Source organism: Thamnophis elegans, chromosome 9, assembly GCF_009769535.1.
Source record: "Thamnophis elegans isolate rThaEle1 chromosome 9, rThaEle1.pri, whole genome shotgun sequence".
In the NCBI taxonomy this organism is placed as follows: Eukaryota; Metazoa; Chordata; class Lepidosauria; order Squamata; family Colubridae; genus Thamnophis; species Thamnophis elegans.
This window is the reverse complement of record NC_045549.1, coordinates 11,412,851-11,435,700: the sequence shown is the minus strand read 5'-3', so window position 1 is coordinate 11,435,700 and position 22,850 is coordinate 11,412,851. Positions and strand designations below refer to the sequence as shown.

At 39.4% G+C, this 22,850-nt stretch overlaps 2 protein-coding genes across 2 annotated transcripts; one reads left to right on the top strand and one right to left on the bottom strand.

Moving 5' to 3' along the window:
• The first annotated feature begins 833 nt into the window (after positions 1-833).
• On the top strand, positions 834-18,915 carry ABRAXAS1 (abraxas 1, BRCA1 A complex subunit). The gene is made up of 9 exons (XM_032223987.1): positions 834-1,080; positions 3,002-3,092; positions 8,156-8,192; positions 9,096-9,162; positions 11,704-11,897; positions 13,803-13,922; positions 15,139-15,223; positions 15,978-16,089; positions 17,163-18,915. Exons 1-9 carry the CDS (start codon positions 994-996, stop codon positions 17,546-17,548), a joined length of 1,179 nt encoding a protein of 392 aa, XP_032079878.1. The 5' UTR covers positions 834-993; the 3' UTR covers positions 17,549-18,915.
• Positions 18,092-22,807, bottom strand: MRPS18C (mitochondrial ribosomal protein S18C). The gene is made up of 6 exons (XM_032223988.1): positions 22,564-22,807; positions 21,050-21,111; positions 20,496-20,579; positions 18,795-18,852; positions 18,464-18,523; positions 18,092-18,384 (listed from the first exon to the last, which is right to left on the bottom strand). The coding sequence occupies exons 1-6, from the start codon at positions 22,661-22,663 to the stop codon at positions 18,308-18,310; spliced, it is 441 nt and encodes a 146-aa protein (XP_032079879.1). The 5' UTR covers positions 22,664-22,807; the 3' UTR covers positions 18,092-18,307.
• Between the last annotated feature and the right edge of the window lie 43 nt (positions 22,808-22,850).

Genomic DNA, 22,850 nt, shown 5'->3' with positions numbered 1-22,850 from the left:
GTAAAATCTCCATTCCCTCGCCACTTAAGGGGAAGGATACTGCAAAATCCCCATTTCCTCCCAATCAGCTGGGACTCGGGAGGCACAGAATAGATGGGGCGGGCCAGTCAGAGGTGGTATTTACCGGTTCTCGGAACTACTCAAAATGTCCACTACCGGTTCTCCAGAACTGGTCAGAACCTGCTGAATACCACTTCTGATCATATCCTGTTAATATAAGGCAACTGGCAGTTGGAACAGTTATTTTCATGTGGGGAGGGGGGAGTAGGACTCCTTAGCATCAGTGTGTTAACTATTGTATAAGAAATACTAATGATCTAATGGGGGCAGTTTGAACCTTGTTTAAACCAAGTTAATGTCCTTTTAGGCTTCCTCGCATGAGTAGACTTCTCTTTTTGAGTAAAGTAAGAATTATATGGGGGGGGCATCATTTTAGAGATGCTTAAGTGAGGCATTGCCAAAAAAAGGTTGGGAACCACTGGTGTAGGGTCTCCTGTTTGAGGGGGGGCTGGACTGGATGACCTCTAAGGTCACCGCTCCACTCTGTTAATATATTAATCTTGCTCCGCCTCACACTCTTGCCTCCTTTACGGCTACAACGCGTACCAAAATCGTATGGTCCTTTTCCCATCAAGTTTTACCGTTGGGTGAGATGTAATCAACCTAGAGAATAGTCGCTTAACCACGGCTGCCTTAATCGAAGCGAGGCCGATCTCCCGCGGGTGGGTGCACATGGGGAGGCCGCGCAAACGGAAGGCGGCGGGCCCGCGGCGCCTTCCGCCCCACCGGAGCGCAAAGGCGGCGGCGGCGGCAGCGGGGCGCAGTGCCGCGCTCCCTTTGGGCGCTAGAGGTCTCTGCGCTCTCGCCTCCTCGCTGGCGGGCCGGGCGCGGCCATTGTTGCTCCGTCTTCCCTCCCAGCCAAGTCGTCGTCCTCCTCCTCCTCCAGAGGGACCCGGCGTGGCGAGGCGGGGAGAGAAAGGCAACCCGCTGGGGATGGAGGGGGAGAGCACGACGGCGTTGCTGCCGGGCTTCCTCTTCGGCGCCCTCGCTTTCCAACACTTCAGCACCGACGCGGATTCGGTAGGTCGAAAAGCGGCCCCGCGCGGCGCGCTTGGAGAGGTTTCCTTGCGCGCGCGCTCCTGGCTACGCCTCGAAATCGGGGGCCCGCTGCCCCCTCCTCCCGGATTGAACCCGCTTCGCCCCGCGGTTGTTGTGGGGTTGTCGTTGTTTTTTGTGGAGAGGCGCCTCCAAAGGAGACCCGGCGCCTTTTAAACAGGGCAGTCTTCCTTCCTTCCTTCCTTGGGAAGGCTTAGTTTCAGTTTCATTTCGCCTGGAGCCGGAGACCCCCGCCGGCATTTCCCACAAAGCGTTGTTGTTCCGTCCCTCCCGTCCTCCCCCCCGACTATTTTGGACTGGAGTGAGGGGAGGTGGAAAATGATGGGCTTCAGCCGCCTCTTTCCTTCCAAGGAGCTCCAAACGGGGCTCTTTTCTTACTAAGATTTCCCCACAACAACCCTGCGCGGTAGGTGGGAAGGAGCGCGCGCTGGGCGCAATCCCCGTCCCGTTCCCCCAAACCATGTATTCGTTTATTTTATTTTATTTCGTCAAGCATGTATTAGACAAGACATATAAGTATAAACATGATTTTTGAATGCATGAAATGGATACGAATACAAGGGAACATTAGGACAGGGACGGTTGGTGCGCTTATGCACGCCCCGTGGATTTGAACTGGGGATGCGCCTAGGAGGTTTTTAATCCCAAAATCCTCAGTGCTCCCCACTCTTAAAATACGGCGGTGGTTCAAAGGCTTGGCCGCCTTGGCTGGGAATCCTGGAGTTGTTTCTCTAAAGGTGCTTTTGCAAAAACGCTCACCTCTCCAACCGAGAGTAGCTTGCAAAACAGAGCCGTGATTTGTTGCCAAAGTTGTTGAACGCCTTAGGGAAAAATATTGCGCCGGTGATTTCCCACCTGTGGAGGATTTGATTCGTGCCCTGCCACGTGGCACCCCGGTTAATATTAAGCTCTCCCGTGGTGAGCAAACATAAGTTTGCTATGTTCTCGGTGGCTGCTGCGTGCAAGTGTTATTTTGAATTTCCCTCTCTCCAACGCTACTGATGTTTACAGCCTCCGCCGGCGCAAACTCTTCCCGCTGAAGAGACGGGGTTTGTTTCCTGGGCTTTTTCAATGCCTTTTATTAATTTTCTATTTATTGCATGTGTTAGCGCTTAAATCTGAGTGTTTTAAGTTGCTTCACAATACAGATTCCCTTCTTTACTCTCCACCCCTTTTTCCCAAACGTTGGTAAAATAAGTTCCGTGTTTGAAAATTGTGTCTTCTTTCTGTTTGATTTTCAATGTGAGCCCATCCATTTCTGCACCGTCTCCTCCAATGCTGCTGGAGTACAGCCTCTGCCAAGGCAAACTCTTCCCACTGAAGAGACAGTTGGTTTCATTGACTTTGGACTGCTTCCTCCGCATGAAGCAATGCAATGCCATGCCATATACCAGAGATGGCTAACCTTTTTGTCGGTGTGTGTGAGTGTGTGTGTGTGTGTGTGTGTGTGTGAGAGAGAGAGAGAGAGAGTGAGTGAGAGAGAGAGAGCGCATGGGTGCCCATACTCATAATATAATGTGTATGCGCCATGTGTCCCATACCCCACACGTGCAAACGTCCCTGCACGCACATGCTTTCAGCACGCAATGACAAAAAGGTTAGCATCACTGCCATAGAGCAATACAGTCCTCTTGTGGGTAGCATGTCACTAGCACACTGATTTTACTACATTTCACCACCACCATCCCGTGGGCCTGGAAGGCTTCCCGGAAGTCAAAACGGGGCTTGGGGGCACTGCGTAAGACTCCAAAAGATCATTGTTTTTTAAGTTGTCTTTTCAGCATTCCCCCCCCCCCCCAAAAAAATCTAAGCTTACATTTGAATTTGAATCGTGGGCTTTCCTGGCATGATCCTGGTTTGACACGTGTTTCTATTTTGCTCACAGGAAGGTTTTCTTCTTGGAGATGTGAAAGGTGAAGCCAAAAACAGCATTACCGACTCTCAGATGGATGATGTTGAGGTTGTGTATACAATTGGTAAGTTGTACACCAATTTACAAAATAGTGGGCTGCAAAATAATTACGAGGCGCAGTGGTGAGAGTGCAGTACTGCAAGCTGTTTCTGCTGACTGCCAGCTGCCTGCAATTTGGCAGTTCAACTCTCACCAGGCTCAAGGTTGACTCAGCCTCCCATCCTTCTGAGGTGAGTCAAATGAGGACCTAGATTGTTGGGGGCAAGAGGCTGGCTGTCAACCGCTTAGAGAGGACTGTAAAGCACTGGGAAATGGTATATAAGCCTAAGTGCTATTGCTATAATTCCTTTTTGAATAATTTCAGGCATAAAACTTTGAGGTACACCTAATTTCAAAATGCAGAAAATTGTTTCCAGCATTTCAGTATAGTCTTTAACTTGAAACACCGTTGTGTTTCACAGTTTAGAAGGGTCCATTTTACTTAGGGCAGAAGGATGTCTCAAATGCATATTTAACCATGTTTCATCGCATGTGAGTGAAAGATTTTGCACACCTGAATAGGTTTTTGCAAGGTTTCCCCACTATCACCACCACCTGCCTTCTGAGATTTCTAAGCATACAATCAGTATGTAGTACCAATAAAACGGAAATATGTGCTATTTTACTGTAATTTTTAAGAGGAACAAAATGGAACACAATATTTCCCATAACATATAATGTCCTAATATTTCATTTCTGAAATTATTCCAAAAGAGAGTTAATTTCTCTGCTTCGTAAGAACAATAAAAGGAAGGATACAAATGGATTTGTTCTACAGTATGAAAAACTGTCCTAACCTTTAAAATTTGCCACCATCAACATAAATGTCAATTATCATTCATTTTTGAAATTAATGATGTTCTAAAAATCCACTTCATGCTGTCCTTCCAAAGCTTCTTGACAATAAGACTTTTAGCTCATCTGCACTTTTAGTAGAAAAACTGAAAGATGTTGCATGAAATACTAAATTAAATGATTTTTCTAAGATTTACAAATCTCACATAATCTTTTTTTTTTTTCGAAGAGAACTTTTTTATTTTTCTTTTAAAAAAAACACAAATATGTCATCATTTGTCAATCATTAAGACATTGAAGTACAATTTTTTTTGTTGTGTGTACCCCTCCCCCCCCCCACCCCCCCACCCCCCCCCCCCCCCCCCCCCCCCCCCCGACTTCCCAGAACCCGTACACGGTATGGATTTTTAACTAACACAGTCTAAAATCTATTGAGAAAAAAGAAATAAAGAAATTAATGACATTCTAGATTGACCTTAGCTTCTTCTTACTGAACTGACTTTTAACAGTTTAAATCATTTCTGATCTTAAGCATAGGCTAACTGGAATTTCTTAGTCCCGTATTTATTTTGTATATAGTCAATCCATTTTTTCCAGTCTCGTTTATATATCTCATTTGAATGATCTTTGAGATATGCCGATATTTTAGCCATTTCAGCTAAGTTTGTTACTTTCAATGTCCATTCTTGGATTGTAGGCAAGTCTTCCTTCTTCCAATATTGCGCCACCAACAGTCTTGCTGCAGTTATCAGGTGCAGAATCAAATTGGTCTCTACCACTGTAAAGTCAGTACATATACCTAGTAAAAATAACTGAGGACTAAACTTTATCCTTCTTTTAAAAACATTTTGCATGACCCACCATATTTTTATCCAAAATGCCTTAACCTTTTGGCAGGTCCACCATATATGATAATATGTAGCATCGAGAGAGCCACACCTCCAACATTTAGGCTGTACATTCGGATACATAGAAGCCAACTTTTTAGGATCTAAATGCCATCTATAGAACATCTTGTAAAAATTTTCTCTCAGATTTTGAGCTTGTGTAAATTTCACATTTCTTACCCAGATTCTTTCCCATGTATCCAACATTATTGGTTCCTCAATATTTTGAGCCCATTTTATCATACAATCTTTAACTAATTCTGTTTCCGAATCCATCTGTATTAATACATTATATATCCTCTTTATATGCATTAAGCTTTGATCTCTTATTTGTTTAAACAGATTATCCTCAACTTGAATAAAACCAATTTTTTGATCTATTTTCCACCTAGCCTGTAATTGCCCATACTGGAACCATGTTTGAACTACCTTCTCCTCTTTTAATACCTCTAAAGATTTTAATTGTAATACCCCCCTTTCCGAGGTAAGAAGCTGTCTGTAAGTAATTCTGTCCTGTTTTTGTGCTGTATTCATATTTTCAATTGCATGTCTAGGAATTGCCCACATGGGTATCTTGTCATTTAATTTATATTGGTATTTCTTCCAAACCCGCAATAAAGCATTTCTTAAAATATGACTTTTAAAGTTCTTATCCAATTTTTTGTTGAATAACAGGTAAGCATGCCAACCAAATACCAGATCGTGTCCCTCAATGTTCAATATTCTATCATTGGTTAAATGAATCCAATCACTAATTACAGATAATGCCACTGCATCATAATATAGTTTTAAATTAGGTAGTTTCAATCCTCCTCTCTCACGTACATCTTGCATTATTTTCATCTTTACCCTCGGCTTCTTTCCTGCCCACACAAATTTGTTGATACCCTTCTGCCATTCTAAAAGGTTCGCATCTTTTTTAAGTATAGGTAACATTTGGAAAAGAAATAAAAATTTTGGTAAAATGTTCATTTTCACTGCCGCTATCCTGCCCAGCAAAGATAAGTGCAATTTCTCCCATTTTTTCATCTCTGTCTGTATGCTATGCCAAAGTGGTTCATAATTATGCTTATATAATTTCCCATTTGAAGTTAAAATGTTAACTCCAAGATATTTAACTTTTTTAACTACCTCACATCCTAGCATCACTCCTAATTCTTCCTTTTGTTTAATATTCATATTTATAGCTAATATTTTGGTTTTTCCTAAGTTTATTTTAAAGCCAGACACTTGACCATATTGATTCATCGTATTCATTAAAACCATACTGGATTCCTGCGGTTGTTCCAATATTATGACCAAATCATCCGCAAAAGCGCGGACTCTATATTCTTGCTGCCTAATCTTGATCCCTTTTAAACCATCCAAGCCCCGTATTTTATTCAACAATACTTCCAAAGTTATAATAAACAATAATGGGGACAAAGGACAGCCCTGTCTTGTACCTTTTCCAATTTGAAAAGAGTCTGTTAAACTTCCATTGACTATGATTTGTGCTGTTTGCTGTTGGTATATTGCTTTAATTGACTGTAAAAAATTATCTCCTATCTGCATTTTTTGCAATATCTTCAGCAGAAATTGCCAGTTAACTCGATCAAAGGCCTTCTCAGCATCCAAAAATATAAACGCAGCAGGGATCTGGTTGTTCTTTCCCAAATATTCTAATGCATTAATAATTAATCTGACATTACTTTTCATCTGTCTCCCTTGTATAAAACCTGTTTGGTCCGTATGTATCAATTGTTGAATGACCAACATTAATCTATTTGCTAATATTTTAGTAAAAATTTTATAATCTACATTCAGTAATGAAATAGGTCTATAATTTTTGGGTTGAGTAGTATCTTGATCTTCTTTGGGTATCAAAGATATAAACGCTGTCTTCCAAGATGGAGGGACTTTACCTTCCGTTTGAATCATATTAAATAATTCTCTAAGAGGTTCTACCATTTCTAACTGTAAGTTTTTATAGTAAACCGCTGTCAAGCCATCTGTACCTGGTGCTTTCCCTGACTTTAATTGCTTAATTACCTGCAGGATTTCCCCCGAGGTTATTGGTTGATTCAATTTTTGCCTGTGTTCTTCTCTAACTGAAGGTATTTTCTCTTTGTCTAAATATTTGTCTATGTCTAAACCATTAATTTTATCCCCTTTATACAGTTCAATATATTATAATAAAAATCTCGGGCTTTCCATACTGAGTTGAGGCGGTACCTTTGCTTATCAAATGTAAATATGATGCCAAATGGTGCATCCCATCTATACTGTATCTGACGATTTCTGAGTTCTTCGACCAAAAAAGCGTAGTCTCTCCTGGCTCTTAACATTTGAGGTGGTATCTCTTTCAAAACAGCCAGGTCTTGACCGCCAATTTGAAGCTTAGTGTTATAAGACGCTTGCAGTACCATATTTCTAAACTCTCTTGTAGTAAAATATATAACAATGTCTCGAGGAAGCTGCTTCTGCTTTGCCAGCCAGGAGTTAACGCGGTAAGCTTTGTCAATTTGCCAGCCTTGGTTGGTCCCTGGTCTTCCCATCAGGCGGTCAAAAGCTTCCGATAGGATCTGTTTCAGGTTCTCCTGTTTCTCCTCACGCAGCCCCCTTACTCTTAATGCGAACTCCATTTGTCGGTACTGTATCATAATAATTTCTTTTTCAGCATTTTCCACTTTTTGTTCCACCACCTCTGTTTTCAATGTCAAGTTAGCATTGGCATCATTAAGAACCTCTAGAGTATCTTCCACTCCAGAAATATGTTCTGTTAATACAGTTACAAGACTCAGCATGTCGTCTCTAATTTTATCAACCTTAGCCTCAAATTTCTCATACAACTCCTGTTTAAGTCCTTTTATTTCACTTTTAATTTCTTCTTTCATTTCTTTTATTTCCTCTTTTCTCTCCTCTCTATTATCTCTAAATTTATCTTCCATTTTAATTGTCTGTGCATTAAGAGCCTCGCTTAGATTACTCAGAAAAAATTCTTTCGTTAACACATCCCCAGCAGGGGGCATAGGAAGCGGAGGCTGCAGCTTTGTACCAGGCACTGAGGATGTGCCCCTGGAAGTAGAGGGTGACGACTTCAAGTTAATATTTGGTTTTGAGGCCATTTCAAAATTTGTCTGCCTGCAGTTAATAAAACTCTATTGCCTAAATATGCAGCTTTAAGTAAAGAGGCTTTTATTTTGAAGTTTAAGCTTGGCAAAACTTTCAGTGAGTAAACATTGTAACAAGACCGTTCAACAGATTCATCACCATTTAAATCTCACATAATCTTAATGCAAAGCCATGTAATGAATAATGTATGAACCATACATAACTTATATTTTAAATAATTTAAGAATATAACGGAAGCATGTCTACATTACACTTTCTGGAAGAAGTAATATAATATCTTACTTCGTTTCAGATATACAAAAGCACATTCCATGTTATCAACTCTTCAGGTAGGTAAAAAAAATTGTATACCTTTTTATAAAGCATTTAAAGTATATTTAAAACGTGTAGGGGGGTGGAATTAGCTGTGATTGTGAATTAGAATCACATCTGCAGGAAAATCTCAAGAAATTCATGGAAAAATGAAATGGCAGCATCTGTTTGCACTGAGAGATTCATATCCATGTAATGGGATCCTCAGACAGAAATGTCCACAAGGGAAATTGCAGCCCTGTAGATTATTCCAATATAAACTTGATTGAGAGTAATGTGAATCTTACATGGAAGAGAGTTCCACTTAAATTTTTTAATCATCTTAATGTTAACATGAACTTTCCCCTTGCTGTGTTTAATACGCTATTCCAGGGGTGTCAAATTCACGTCACTGCAGCATCACGTGACGTATCGGGACTCTTTTCCCCTTCGCTAAACGAGGTGTGGGCGTGGCCAGCACGTGAAGCATCCGGCCCACGGGCCAGGAATTTGACATCCCTGCGCTATTCCAAGAATATATCCATAGGTTCTATAAAACTACTTACAATGTAGCCAATAGTCAATTTCTTATTTTTCAATGATGTTAAACGCATTGACAATGGTTATTTTATGATATTGGCCCTTATCTCTTTGCAAATCAACCATAGAAAAACATACATACAGCTCAGATTTTACTGTCTTCCCCCAAAAATTGTAAAATTCAATAATTTTGTAGAGAGAAGGAACATTTATGATTCATCTTGTCTACTTCCCAAGGCAAAACTTTTGATGTCTCTATTACTTTTTTATTTTTGATTTCCCGTGAAATTTTTTTTTGGGGGGGGGGAATTAAATGACTAGAAACAATATTTGCTGAAAAATACTAACTGCAGATATATTTAACTCAGTATTGCTATTCCTTCCCATTACATCATTTTTAGCTTTTACGATGCAGTTGGAGAACTGAATAAACCGATGTTGAAGAAAATATTATCAGGGTGCAAAAAGGTATTTTGTATTTAGATTTAATAGGATTGCATGAGTATATTCAGAAACAATTTTATTTAAAGACATCCCCAGTTCTCCATAATATGATGGATTGATTGATTGACTGACTGACTGACTGACTGACTGACTGATATCATTTGATTATTAGTTTATAAGTAAAGTCTCAGCAGGGTGGGATTTGTTCCCAGATATATATGCCTAAATATACAAATTTTCTCAAAAAAAAAAAAAATTGGCACTGCTGTCAGAATTTTTGTACTTTGATTATGGAATGGACCATACTTGTATGATGACAGTTGAGCCTAAAATTTATGTTGCTAAGTAAGAGAGTTGGTAAGTGAGCCACCCCCCCCCCCCCCATTTTATTACCTTTCTTGCCACACTTGTTAAGTGAATCACTGCAGTTGTTAAGTTAGTAACACGGTTGTTAAATAAATCTGGCTTCCCAATTGACTTTGCTTGTCAGGTCGCAAAAGGGGATCATATGAGCCCAGGATACTGTAACCATCATAAATATGAACCAGTTGTTAAGCGTCTGAATTTTAATCACATGACCATAGTGCTGCAACAGTTGTAAGTGTGAAAAACAGTCACTTTTTCCAGTGTCACTGTAACTTCAGTCACTAAACAAACAGTCTGAATTAACACGGACTAAGCAATGTACTCCCTACATCAGGGGTCGGCAACCCATGCTCTGGAGCTGCATGTGGCTCTTAATGTCAGCGTTCCAAATATCATCCAAAATTAAATCAGAGTCCAAGGCAGAACTTTCCTCAAACTTCCAATTTATCAAGAGAGACATGTTGGCACATCTGTGGAAAACCCGAATCTGAAAACCACCTGGGTTTCCCACCCAGTTGAAAGTTCATGATCTTGCCCCCACACCCATAGGTCCACCCCATGGTGGCAGTTCCACCCATCCAGTTCCGGTCAGGTACGGAGACAAAGAATGACCTTGGGCTTCTAGAAAGGAATGTTTTATTTTGACAACAACACATTCTACTCCTTACTGTTCTCCCCTCCCAATTACCCCACTAATGAAACAGCATAGTAAAATAATAGTGTGTGTGGCAGGCCAGAGATCCTAAAAGGAATATGACTGCAGGCCTGACACTTTCATCCCTCTGCTGTGGCTCCCTGTCGCTCAAAATACAGTATGTGTCACTGTGCAACACTCGTCGGCACACAATTAATTGAGCTTGTTTACCCTCAACCATGGATAAATCCAAGAAAATTTTCAGAAGAAAACAAAACATTTAATTCAACTACATATGCTAGTTCTGTGGCCGCTCAGGAAATAATCAGGCGCGGGAAGCGTTTTGTGGTTCCCGGTGCTTTCTTTTCTGTTGAAAACATCCCAATGGCTCTTTGCGTGTTGAAGGTTGCCGAGCCCTGGCCTAGATTGCATACTTCTACAAGCTGCCATGGTTCCGAGTAGTGCTCCCAATCAATTCAAAACTCCGAAGCTGTGGCTTTTCTCAAAGATCATCCTGTTGCATCATTGGATGCAACATGTCGGCATGTTCAAATGTGAAACCAACTCTGAATAATTCCCGTGCTTGGATATAATTAAAGAATAGATATTGTCCATCTGCCTGGTGTGATAAGTCATGTTAAACAACCAAGCAGGCGATGAACTCATCGCCCCCTCCTGCCTCCTCTCCTGCTGTTGCTGGGACACATTCAGCTGACCTTGGTTCTCAAGAGCCTTATCTCTGTTATGTCTGGCACTGTAGAGGAAAACATTACACATTGTTCACCTCCCCCTCCCCCATATGGATGGCAACTTAGAAACACAGCCAAGTAATTTAAAGAGTTGATATAAGCTTCTTGTTATCCATTATAACTATTATATTCCTTTGGCTGAATTTTTGTCCTATATATGTCTATAGATATATAGATATAATTTTATCTCTATATATTATATAGATAATTTTATAGATATATATATATGTAGAATTTTATCTATATGTATTATATGTAATATATTTTTTTTTCTTTTTCAACATTCTTAAGTTAGAAGTTAAGTTAAAATGTATATGTATAAAAGCAAAACCGTGTCCTTGAAATAAATAATGTTAAAAATAATTAGAAATTATAACCAGGCTTAAAATAAAGGCAAGCATAAAAGCTAAATGTGAGTCAATTCCTTATATGGTGCAACAAATTGTTTTGTTATTAGCCATTACGTGTTTTTTACTCTCTTGTTTATTTTGGGATTTTTAGATTTTATGTTAGATGCAGAATCCCTATTGAAAGATGAGTAGCTATATAAATAGATTGAAAGAAAACGTACATAGATATATACAAACATACTGTATTGCAAAATAAATAGGAAACTAGATAAATTAATACATTTTTAAAGCCAGTGATGTTTGTGAATTTCTTTGAAAGATAATTACTGGTACACGTTTACCCTAGCTGTATTAATTATTGTAGTGACTCATGGATTGTTAATCACAGTTCTTTTTCTTCTTGTTCTCTTTGAAAGTAATAACACATTTCTACGTAGCTTTAAAAAAAATGTCCTTTCTTTTCCAGAATGTGATAGGTTGGTACAAGCTCAGGCGCAATACTGACCAGACAATGACGTTCCGAGAACAGCTTCTTCATCAGCACTTACAATCGCACTTATCAAATCTGGATCTTGTGTTTCTCTTACTCACTTCCAACGTAACCTCTTCAAGCTCATCCACTTACAAACTTGAATATGCCTTGCATAAGCCCCAAGAGGGGTAAGTAACAAATCTTACACGATTTCTTTTCATTCAGGTCCATATTCATTCTGATTAGAAGTAGTAGCCTATTCCAGTACAATAGCCTGATCTGGGATTAATACCGTGTAACCTAAGATAAGAGAACTAGATCAGTGCAGTGGTTAGAGCACTAGGTGTTCTGACCTAGGCTTCACAAAGTCACGAAGCAGTCTCCTTGTCCCGACAAAACCCCTTTTTATTAAGCTAATGTGGATTCCTCTCATTCACATCCAGCAAAGCCCCGGCAAAGGGTCTTTCAAAGGTGAATTTACAATCACAGACCTTATCAGGCTTGGAGAGCTGCCAGGCCGATATCTTCCAAACACACAACGGCTATACAAGAAAATACTTGGCAAGGAGTCTCTGAGGGTCACAAACAAATCTTCACACTAATTAAGCGAACTAATTGTTTCTGCAAACTCCACTCCCCTTTTGCTCCTCTTTATTCACCATCCCCCTGTGCCTTTACTCCCAAATCGGCCCTTGTTCCTTAAGTGTTGCCTTTCCCTGGCAGCTCTGCGCATGAGCACACTGGGAACAGACTCCAGCTGTTCGTCTGCCTCACTGATATCTGACTCTGAAGGCAACTGATAAGTGTCAGGCGGTCCTGGCCCCATCTCTGCCTCCGATGCAGAGCCCTCATCAGAGTCTTCCCCAGACTCCAGGACTGGCCCATGTTCCTCCCCAACCTCCTCACTGTCTGAGTCCACCACCAGCTCCGCTGGCGGGCCACAACACTAGGCTAGAAATAGAGAGTGTGAGTTTTAGTCCTGCCTTAGGCACAAAGCCTTGTGGGTGACCTTGGTGTCAGTCACTCTCTCAGCCCTAAGAAGAAGACAAGGCAGAACACTTCTGAAAAACTTGCCACGAAAACTGCAGAGACTTGTCCACAATCACCAGGAATGAAGCCCATCCCACCTGCCCCCCCCCCTTCAAGATAGCTTAGATTCTATGCATTCCCTGTTTGAAATTTGAAAGACGGATTACAACAGTGTCAAACTCTTATCATCATGGCATCATCACATGACTTTCCCCCCCTTCTCTAAAGCAGGCATGGGTGTGGCCAGCGTGTGACACCTCTGGCTCGCAGGGCACAAGTTATTTTATTGTAACAAAAATTACTTTTTTCAGTTAAAACTTTCATATTCTACTTTCATCAATCTCTGGCGACACTAAATCAATTGACTTCTTACAAAATTTAAAATTGTAAATGATGAAATAAAGCCTGTAAGTTATTTTATCTGCCTGTAGCTGGGGTCTCCAAACTTGGCAACTTTTTAAGACTTGTGGACTTCAACTACCAGAATTCCACAGCGTTCTCAATATCAAGGTTTCCCAGAGGCCTCCTATGCCCTCTTGCCGTTGTCATAGGAGCAGCCAGTACTTCTGTTGCTATGAAAAAAAAAGTTTTTGGTCTCCAAGGGAGTTTGCAAAAGTCCCATGGTCCTTGGAGATAAATAACAAATTGCACATTTGTCATATGCAACAGAAAGTGTATATATTTAAAGTTTGTGTGTGTGTTTCAGCATAACTCTGGAACGCCTCGAGCAATTTCAACCAAACTTGGTACACAGATGACTTACTCTCTGGAAACAAATACTGTGGGGGTAACACCCCTCGCGGTGTGTGTTCTGTTGAGATACAGACTGTTGTGCCTTAAAATGGCTTCTACTGTACTGCGGTAAAATGGCATCTACTGTACAGCGCAGTGGAGTTGCCATGGTAATGACTTTACAGTACTCCACAGGGGGGCTCCCTCTGGTAAGAAATTACGTTTGTTTGGGACATTTCCTCCCTATAAATAAATATCCAGAGAACGCCAGGTTATCGGCTAGCACTGAATAAGATCTCCAGTATCTCTAATTATGTATGGATTTTCTGTAGGCTTTTTCAGAAAGTGCCAGTAGTTGTAGCCAATCTAGGAATGGCAGAACAACAAGGTTATCGAACTGTATCTGGTTCCTGTAACTCTTCGGGCCTTTGCAAAGTGATGGCAGAACACAGGTAGGAAAACAGCCCTCTCCTATTTTGCATGGTATTCTCATTTGATTTCAGACTTAAGTGGCTTAAAGAAAATGTATATTCCATAGAGCCATCCCGTATCATCAATAGGATTTGGTCAAAGGATTCATACTACATAACCGTGATGTGGCACGTGGAGCCATTTCTGAGGGCAAGCAAGGCAGCTCCAGCGTGCATGCGCACACTGGCCAGCTGTTTTTTGGCCTTGATTTTCACCCTCTGGAGGCTTCCCCGAAGCTCCGGAGGGCCAAAAACGGGCCAAAGCACAAACCAGAAGTTTGGGAACAGACTTCCGGTTTGCGCATTGGGCTGTTTTTCACCCTCCCCAGGCTCCTAGAAAGCCTCTGGAGCTTGGGGAGGGCGAAAAACGAACCTACCAAGCCTACTGGAAGACAGAAAATGGGCCATTTCTGGCCTCCAGAGGTGGGCAGGGGAGGCCATCTTCACCCTCCCCCGGCTCCAAGAAAGCCATGCGTGCATGTGCAGGGCAGGGGAGGGTCATGCTCACATGCACGGGGCACAGCATGTTGTGGGGAGCATTAAATTATGAGGGTGGGCGTACGCATGATAGCGCGCATGCGTGCTTTTGGCACCTGAGGCCAAAAAAGGTTCGGCATCACTGCTATATAAGAAGAAAACTCCTGTTCAGACTTTCAGCTCTGCTTCCCTTCAGAATATTTTAAACCATAAAATACTTGACAAAGCCTATTCACAATCCTGCCTTGATTTTCCAGTTTTCTTTCTCAATTCAGTGGCTTTTGGTGCTAAAGCATGAAAACATCCCTATTGCTATTTTTATATTCCACTTCAACGTCCAACTTCTTGCTGTAACTCATTTCTATTGTATAAATACATGATTTAAAAACCCAGATAAAGTTGCTTGCGACTGCTGGAATTTTGACACCATGTCTGATACTGTTGGATGTTTGAAATGATTACTGTTTGTCTTAACTTTTGTTATGTTGATGTGATGGTCTTTAATGTTTTGGTTTTAACCTGAATGTCAACTAGCACTATATTTACAATATATATCTGCCTATTTTGAAAGCACCTGATGGCATTTTCTTGTTTCAAATAAAGATTTGTTTGTTAGTCTGTATGGTTAGATTTTGAAATATCTATATTTCAGTACTCTATATTCTGAAAATAACAGATAAAAATAGTACATGCTAGGATTTTTTTTTTTTTTGTATCCAAGGTCAGAATTCTTTAATGAAGATGGGTCTCTAAAAGAGGTTCATAAGATTAATGAAATGTATTCTACTTTGCAGACTGAACTAAAGGTAAGTTATGAATATCTATTTTGTGATTTTTAAGTAGCAGTGGAAAATTTGAAACACAGTTGTTAATGCATCTCAAATAAATATTCAGGAAAATACTACTTATTAGAAAGACCCAAATACATCTGTTAGAGATTTGCCAGGTTCAGGTCATCCTTGACTTACGACCAGTTGCTTAGCAACTATTCAAAGTTACAATGGATCCACTCAACATGTACTCATGACTCAGTTCCAGTGGCCACTCCCCCCAGTCACCTGACTACAATTTGGGCGCTTGGCAATCAGCCCATATTTACTTCCATTTGTAATGTCCTGTAGTCACATGACTTTAAATTATGATATTTTTTGCTGAAAATCAGTATTTATTTCTGGTCTCCAGCAAAACCACCCGTAGCAAAACAATGGGCTTGCTTTATGACCACCAAAAAAAAGGTCATTAAAAACGAGCCGGTCATGTGATGAGTGTTTTACAATCATCATGACTTATGACCATAACTGGCAAGTTCCATTGCAATTATAAGTCAAGAACTATCTATATGAAATTGTTTTGAAAATACAGTCATTATGGAAAAACACCCATGTAATTTACACAAATTATGGTAGTTATGCAGCCTCTGGGCTAAAAAGATTGTGCATTCCTATGAAGAATATAGTAATTAGGGTAATGTAGAACTAGAAAGCTATCCCCTTAAAAATGTTTTAATTGCTGTTAAAAAACCTTGTGTTCCATAGAGGTGTTCTTTTTCTCTTGTTCTAGAATCTGTGCAGTAAAGTAGTAGATACTGAAAAATCAGTAGAGAATCTATTATCACATATAGACCAACTGAGAAAAGAAATAAGAAGCAAAAAAGAACAAAAGAAAACTACAGGTAAGGTAGCTTAGCATGCCTAAACTAGCTGAAGTCCTCCAGGCCTTTAAAACATACTACAGGTTTATTGTATAGAGAATTTTCTTAATTCGTTGTTATTATATTCTTTATTGGTTTTGCTATAAAAAAAACCTGCATAGTTATCTCCCTTATTTTTGCTCAACAAAACATGGACAAGCTATAATAGTTATTTGATATTAAATAAAGCACTTCCAAAGATTGTTTGCGAAAATAACCATTTTAGTAAGCTGGTTCATAAATTGAGTTCTCCAGTGGGTTTTATTTTTACCTGTACAGATAGATGCTGCATATACCAATGTTATAAAAGTTCGTGGTTGTTGGTTATCTGGCCAAAATAACTTAAATCCAAGAACGTTCTGGGTCATTTTATCATTTTTGTTCTCATGAGAAAAGTGAACATAGAGAATAAATGGCTAGAGCACAGATAGACCTTTAATTGAGTCAGCCACAGATGCTCCATGTGTCTGAACTTGCTTGGTGCAACATTTTATTGTTGATTCCTTGCGTGAGGATTGGGATCAGACAACAACCTACTCTTTCCCACATACCTTTACCTGCTCTCTACTATGTTTCCCCGAAAATAAGACCCTGTCTTATATATATATTTTTCCCACCAAAAAAGGAACCAGGTCTTCTTTTTGGGGAGGGCGGGGGAATGTCGTCCACTGACACATCTCACTTGCATGTGTAGCCCCTGGCCTCTTTTTCGCTATCATGGGCGTTCAGGAACTTCTTCATCCAGCAAGGCTTTCCTGAAGGCCTCTGTAGCCGATAACAGAGCTCCGGATCAATCCAGAAGCCTTCAGCCTTGCTGGCTACAGGAAAAAAAAAATGGGCCAAGGTGTGCAAAACCTGGCTGCAACAATCTGAAGGTAAGTAGTAGGCAGCTCCACCATCAATATTCTTATTTGGGCATCTAACATATATTGTTTATAAAGGGAAAAAATTGCTGTTTTTCAATTGATACATTCAGCCTACTGTTATGGTCTTTCCATCTAATAAAAATATCCTCTAATCTGATTCTCCCCCCGCCCCTTCTCTTTTCCTCTTAGGAAAGGATAGAAATTACTCAGATGAGCCAAAAGAGAATATTTTTCTCTGTCAAGCTTTGCAGCACTTTTTCCCAAATTCTGGGTTGCAGACAAGCACGATTACGTTAAAAGGAAGGCAGATTTCTAAGCAGGGATGCACTGCTGATCACAACATCCAAATCATGGACCAATTAACTTTAATGATCAAAGAAAGTAATTTCCCTGAAACAGAAATGAGGCAGGCGTCAAAGCGAAAAGCCATTGTGAATGCAAGCGGGCCAAAGGCAGGCAAAAGATTACGCCCTTTCCATCTAAATCAAAAAGTATTTCAAGACGACCAGGAAAACAGTGACCAAGAATTAAATCTTACGAGTAATACCAATGCAACTGAAGATGGGACACCTTGATGAGCACACTGTCTTCAACTTTTTAATTCCTTCCAGTGGAAATGGGTTTTAGTTGTTGCTATTCTCATCTCATTGGTGTTACTGGTGTTATTAGCACACTTCAATACATGGAATACTTAAGCCAACATTGTGGAAATAAAATCGGCATCATTCTTACAAAGTAGACAAAGGTTCAGGTTGCTTTTCCTCACTAAATCTTAAATTGCTTACTGTCTTAGAGGGTACAGCAGAAAACAGCAAAGACCAATAACCTATCTGTTGTTTTTAATAAGAACTTTATTAAAGAATGCAATGGTACTTTCTTTAAATGGCTTTGAAGTGAAGCGTTGATCCCAGAATCAAACACTTTAGTGAAAAAGACCAATCTATGAATTCCATCCAGTTATCACTTTACATTGTGCTTTAATACTTTGAATTTCTACAACCATATATTTGAGCTAAAATGTGTAAGTGAAATTGAACTTGGGGGAAATGAGCCCAAGAAATGTTAATTCGAAGTAGGGATACAGTATCAGTAAATTAAAAGATTTTTTTTCTATACTGCATCTTAAGTAACTGCTTTCTGAGAAGTTCAAAGGACTGTGTACAGGTTGAAACAATCAGATATTCACTACAAAGAGACACATTCCTGACAATGCTACAACTGATGAGCAATTTGTTATCAGAATGAATGAAATAATACTCTCATCATGGACATATTGATAAGCTCATTTATTAACATTCTAATTAAAAAAATGGGCTAAGCATAATTGATACAATTTATTCTGGATATTTAATATTACATATTTTGGGGTCATTGCGAAACTTTGGGTCCTTATGCATAATCGACATAAATCCTGTAAAACAATAATTAGGTTTAAAAAACAAAATGGTTTTATAAATCATCCAAAGGCATGACTATTTTATAATACTTACCCACACATTGGGCTCTTTTAATAGCTTTTGACATTTCATTTTGTTTCTTTGCACATAAGCCTAAGAAGCAAAGAAATAGTCATTTCAAAATAAAATTCAAAAATACTAATTGCTCAATTTCATTTGAGTCTTTGTTTCAAAAAAAAAAATTAAAATTATTTTAAGTAGCTTTTTTATTTTCTTATTTTAGAGAACATGTACTTGGGCCGGTATAACTCAGAATGAGTATAAAAAAATTAAAATTTTTATGTTAAAAGTACTGAAAGGTATTTCATGATTTGGTTTGGATATGAGTTGATGTAATACTGCTAAAACTGTTTTTTGTACCTACCTGTTATATGATGACCAAATATGTGACCAGTGTATGGAGAAATAAACTGTGATAAAAGCTGTTGGAGAAATAAGTTGGTTCAGTCTTCAAAGCAATAAAAAAAAATACTTTTGGTAGCAAATATTTTCAATTGGATAATCTTTCATAGTTCTTTAAGCAAAATGACTGCATTGGTGTAAAATCATATTTTACTTGAAAATCTAAAACTCTAACTTTTGGTTGCTTAAACCATTAAGCCATGTCCGTTTCTTGGCAGCTTTATAAGCATGTGCTCTCCATGCTATCCTGTCCAGCACAAACTCAGTTCTTGGATGTTTCTCTTCTTGTTCCACTAATCATTCCCAACATCATGCCCTTCTCCAATGAATTTCCACACATGACATGGCCAAAGTAAATCAGACGTGGTCTTATGATTTTAGCTTGTAGTGATGTATCTGATTTTATACTACTATTTAGCACCTCTCTGTTAGTTAATCTGGCTGCCCACAATAACTATTTATTAAAATATGCAGCTTGATTTGGAACACGGGTCGATTGTAGCATAGAGGTTTGCTGTGGGTAAAATGCACCCTATCGGACTAGATGCAAGAGTGGGAACAAGTCACATATCCCATCTTTTTAACCATAGTTTTGTGATTAAGCAAAAATTGTCAAGCTAATTCTTAATAATAATAATGTGGGTACACATTGGTATAAGCCTTAAGAGTTGCTACATCTAGCCAACAGGAAACACAACAATAATTGAGTTATGGCAGTTATTAAATGGGTCGCCACATGACTGCACTCCATACTATGTCCTTTTTTGCAGCAGTCATTAGGTGAATGCTGTGGTTGTTAAGCAAACTCTTTTTTCACTAGTGGGCAATTTTTGCCCCAAACTGGAAGTAAATGCTGGAAAGTGGCAAAAATTGTAGAAAATTGCAGTTGTGTGACTTGGGTGTGCATGAGCTTGTGCAGCTGTTAGAACTTCAAAAAACAGGTTATAAGTAACTGGAGAGATCTGTCTCAACTTAAAATGTTCACTAAGCAATTGGTTGTTAAACAAAGCCCACCTATATTAGGCTACAGCAATACATGATTTGTCTTATCTTCATTTTTCACTTGTATCTAGATTTTAAAAGGATTTTTTAATTTTTTTATAGCCACTGCATACAAAATGGGCTGCTTACAAAATGTAATACATAATTAAAACAATTACAAACAAAAGAAAACAAGGCATCCCCAGAGTAAAAAATGAATACAATAAAACATGGAAGAGTATCCAGAAGCTTCAGCTGGTGCAGAACATAGCTGCATGGACATTGGGGTGGGGTGGGGTTGTTGCTACAATGGCCCATGTTACACTATTGTTTTGTGAGCTGCACAGGTTGCCAATCTGCTGCTAGGCCAATTCAAGGTGCTGGTTGTGGCCTTTAAAACCCTTCGTGATATGGATCCAGGAAACCAACCCATCCCGATGGGATTAGCCCATTCCACCCACACTAGCAGAAGGGGCGTGCCAGGGACACCATCAGCCAGGTAATTTCAGTTAGCAGGTTCCAAAAGAAAGAAAGTGATTGGTCCAAAGTCACCCAGCCAGCTTTCATTCCTACCAGAGGTCTAGAACTCCCAGTCTCCTAGTACTAGGCCAACACAACCTTGAAACAATTTTTGCTGCTTCCTATAACATGCACAACATAAAACTAGAAGTTATTAATTTACCTGTATATTCTTGTAGTCAACGGTTACACCACATAAGACACACTTTTTAAGAGGCTCCTTATAGGGGTTTTCCATTGCAACAGGCTGAAACAACAGGAATTTTAGTATATATTTTTTTCAGCTCTTCCTATTCCCAAGTCCTTCGGAAGCAAGGCATCTTTTTGCACAAACTAGATGGATCAGGCCAGGAAATCAACTCCACAAGTGGGCTAAAACTACTTTTATTTAGATTGGCTATGACGACACAATATTGAGGTGGCAAACTCCTGTAACTATAATGTCCTGTGTGTCCTTTTTCAATGTGCTTATCTGCAATATCTCTTTAGGATCAACTTTTCACAATTTTATTGAAAGAAATTAGAAAAGTATCCCCATTCTGTTTGTAGATTTTTAAAATTTTGATCCCTATATGTTATGAAAAGTGCAACCCAGTTTATTTCTTTTTTAAATTAATAACACATATTAGAAGCACATTACTGTATTAACTATATTCTGACATCCTGTATCAAATATCTGACAATCCATGGAGTTTGTATGTTATAGTAGTATCTTACCATATCTGCTTGATTGGATTCCTGTTCATTATATGAACTACTCTCCCGTTTCCCTGATCTACCTGAAAAGAAATATAAAAGTAGAAACCTGTTAAAAGATATTAGTCAGCCAAATAAAGAACTGAATAGAAATAGCTGATTTCCTGAAGATCTCTTTCCTTTTGACCTTCTGCAAAAATACAATCTTGCAATCAATATAAAAAAAACTGAAATGGACGCATGAATAACATTTGAAACTAGCAAAAATGTGACAGCTAAGGCTTGTCTTTAATAATATGAATAGCTACCATAAACAAAAAGCAACCCCATGCAAACTAGTAGAAGAATAGCCTGCAAAGAAAGTAAGAAGCCTGCCAGAGAAGGCCATATTGGGAGAAAATCCCTCCAGAAGCATTATTAAAAAGATACAGACTGATGGAGGTAGAATTGATAGCTGACTTCACTACAGATACCAAGCTCATAGAGTGTGATCTAATTCTTTTTCAGTAAAGCTGATAGTCAGAAGGCAACTTTTAAAAACTAGCTTAAGATTTTGTAAAGCTTACATTTCAATACTAGGTATAGAGAAGTTTGTGTCTGTTCCTCCAGCAATAGCAGCAGAAATGGTTTACTTCATATTAGGCTTCCAAAAGTTACTAACAAAAAGTTAATAATAGCTTTTATGGACAAATTAATGACTGTGTTGTAAGTGGCCATTTAAAAATGCATAATCCAAACAATATATCTGGGGGAGGGGGGGAATGTGAAAGAACATAAGAACAGTCCTTGATAAATCCAAGGTATGTCATGTAAAAAAAAAAGGCTGTGGAGGGGCAGAGAAAAAAATATAATGTAAACTGCATAGTAGACCATATTTACAAACCCTATTAACAATAAAAGCTATTTAATTATTCTATTGCAAGATATACCTCCCACAAAGGCTCATAACATCCAAACTAGATAGTCGTAACTGGTGACATTTTGATGCATTAGTTTTACAAAATTCAAACTTGGTCCTTTCTTATTTACAATTTCTCTAGGTCGTCTGCAATGAAAAGATATCACTTTAACTCCATATACATCAAAATTAAATAAAATGCAAAATGAAAATGACAGCAGCCAAGGTGGTCATTCAAAATAATAATAAGGCCAATTAATAGCCTGAGGATAAAAGGGGACGTAAGCTAAAGATCGGGGTTCCCTCTTTGAATGAGGAATCCCTTTTGTCTGAATATACTGATAAATTGTAATAAAATGATCTTCCTGTCTCGGTTTCTCTCATTGGAAAAATATGCACGTATGAGGCACGAGCCTGAAAAAGCCATATTTAGCCACCAGTTTTCTCGTGTTAATGGGCAGGGGTCCAGATGAGGTTGGCAAACACATCAGAAGGGATGAGTGAGTGAAACAACCCGCATCTCTTCGCTCAAATGCCTGACTTCTTTCGTTATTCTATCCCATCCTATCCTAAATTAATGGCTCAACCACATGGAAAAGATGATCATGATCCTCCTCGCAGATTGTTCTTCGCTTACCCGGGCCAGGCGCACCGATTCCGTTTCTTACAGCGGCGAAGAGATAATAAATTCTCCCCGAAATCTTGGGAGAAGAAACCAATCTTACCGCGGCGGCCATCTTTACTTTTTTCCCTTGCACGCTTCCGGTACAGACCCGGGAGGAGAGTAACGCCCAATCGAGTCCCCCTCACAACACGTCCGGCTTGAGGAAAGAAAACCTTTCGCGCCTCAACCGCGGCTAGTCCAACGGCCAACAGAGTTCGCGAGCGGTCAGCCAATCCTTTCAAGGAGATTCCCTTCCCCTC

Bases quoted from the DNA above. Each gene is read 5' to 3' on its own strand.
- ABRAXAS1 (XM_032223987.1), top strand. From the start codon at position 994: ATGGAGGGGGAGAGCACGACGGCGTTGCTGCCGGGCTTCCTCTTCGGC. The intron at 8,193-9,095 runs GTAGGTAAAAAA...CATCATTTTTAG, and splicing joins CCATGTTATCAACTCTTCAG to CTTTTACGATGCAGTTGGAG. The intron at 16,090-17,162 runs GTAAGGTAGCTT...TTTTCCTCTTAG, and splicing joins AGAACAAAAGAAAACTACAG to GAAAGGATAGAAATTACTCA.
- MRPS18C (XM_032223988.1), bottom strand. From the start codon at position 22,663: ATGGCCGCCGCGGTAAGATTGGTTTCTTCTCCCAAGATTTCGGGGAGA. The intron at 18,524-18,794 runs GTAGGTACAAAA...TTTGCTTCTTAG, and splicing joins ATTTGGTCATCATATAACAG to GCTTATGTGCAAAGAAACAA. The intron at 18,385-18,463 runs GTAAGTATTATA...ATTGTTTTACAG, and splicing joins TAAAAGAGCCCAATGTGTGG to GATTTATGTCGATTATGCAT.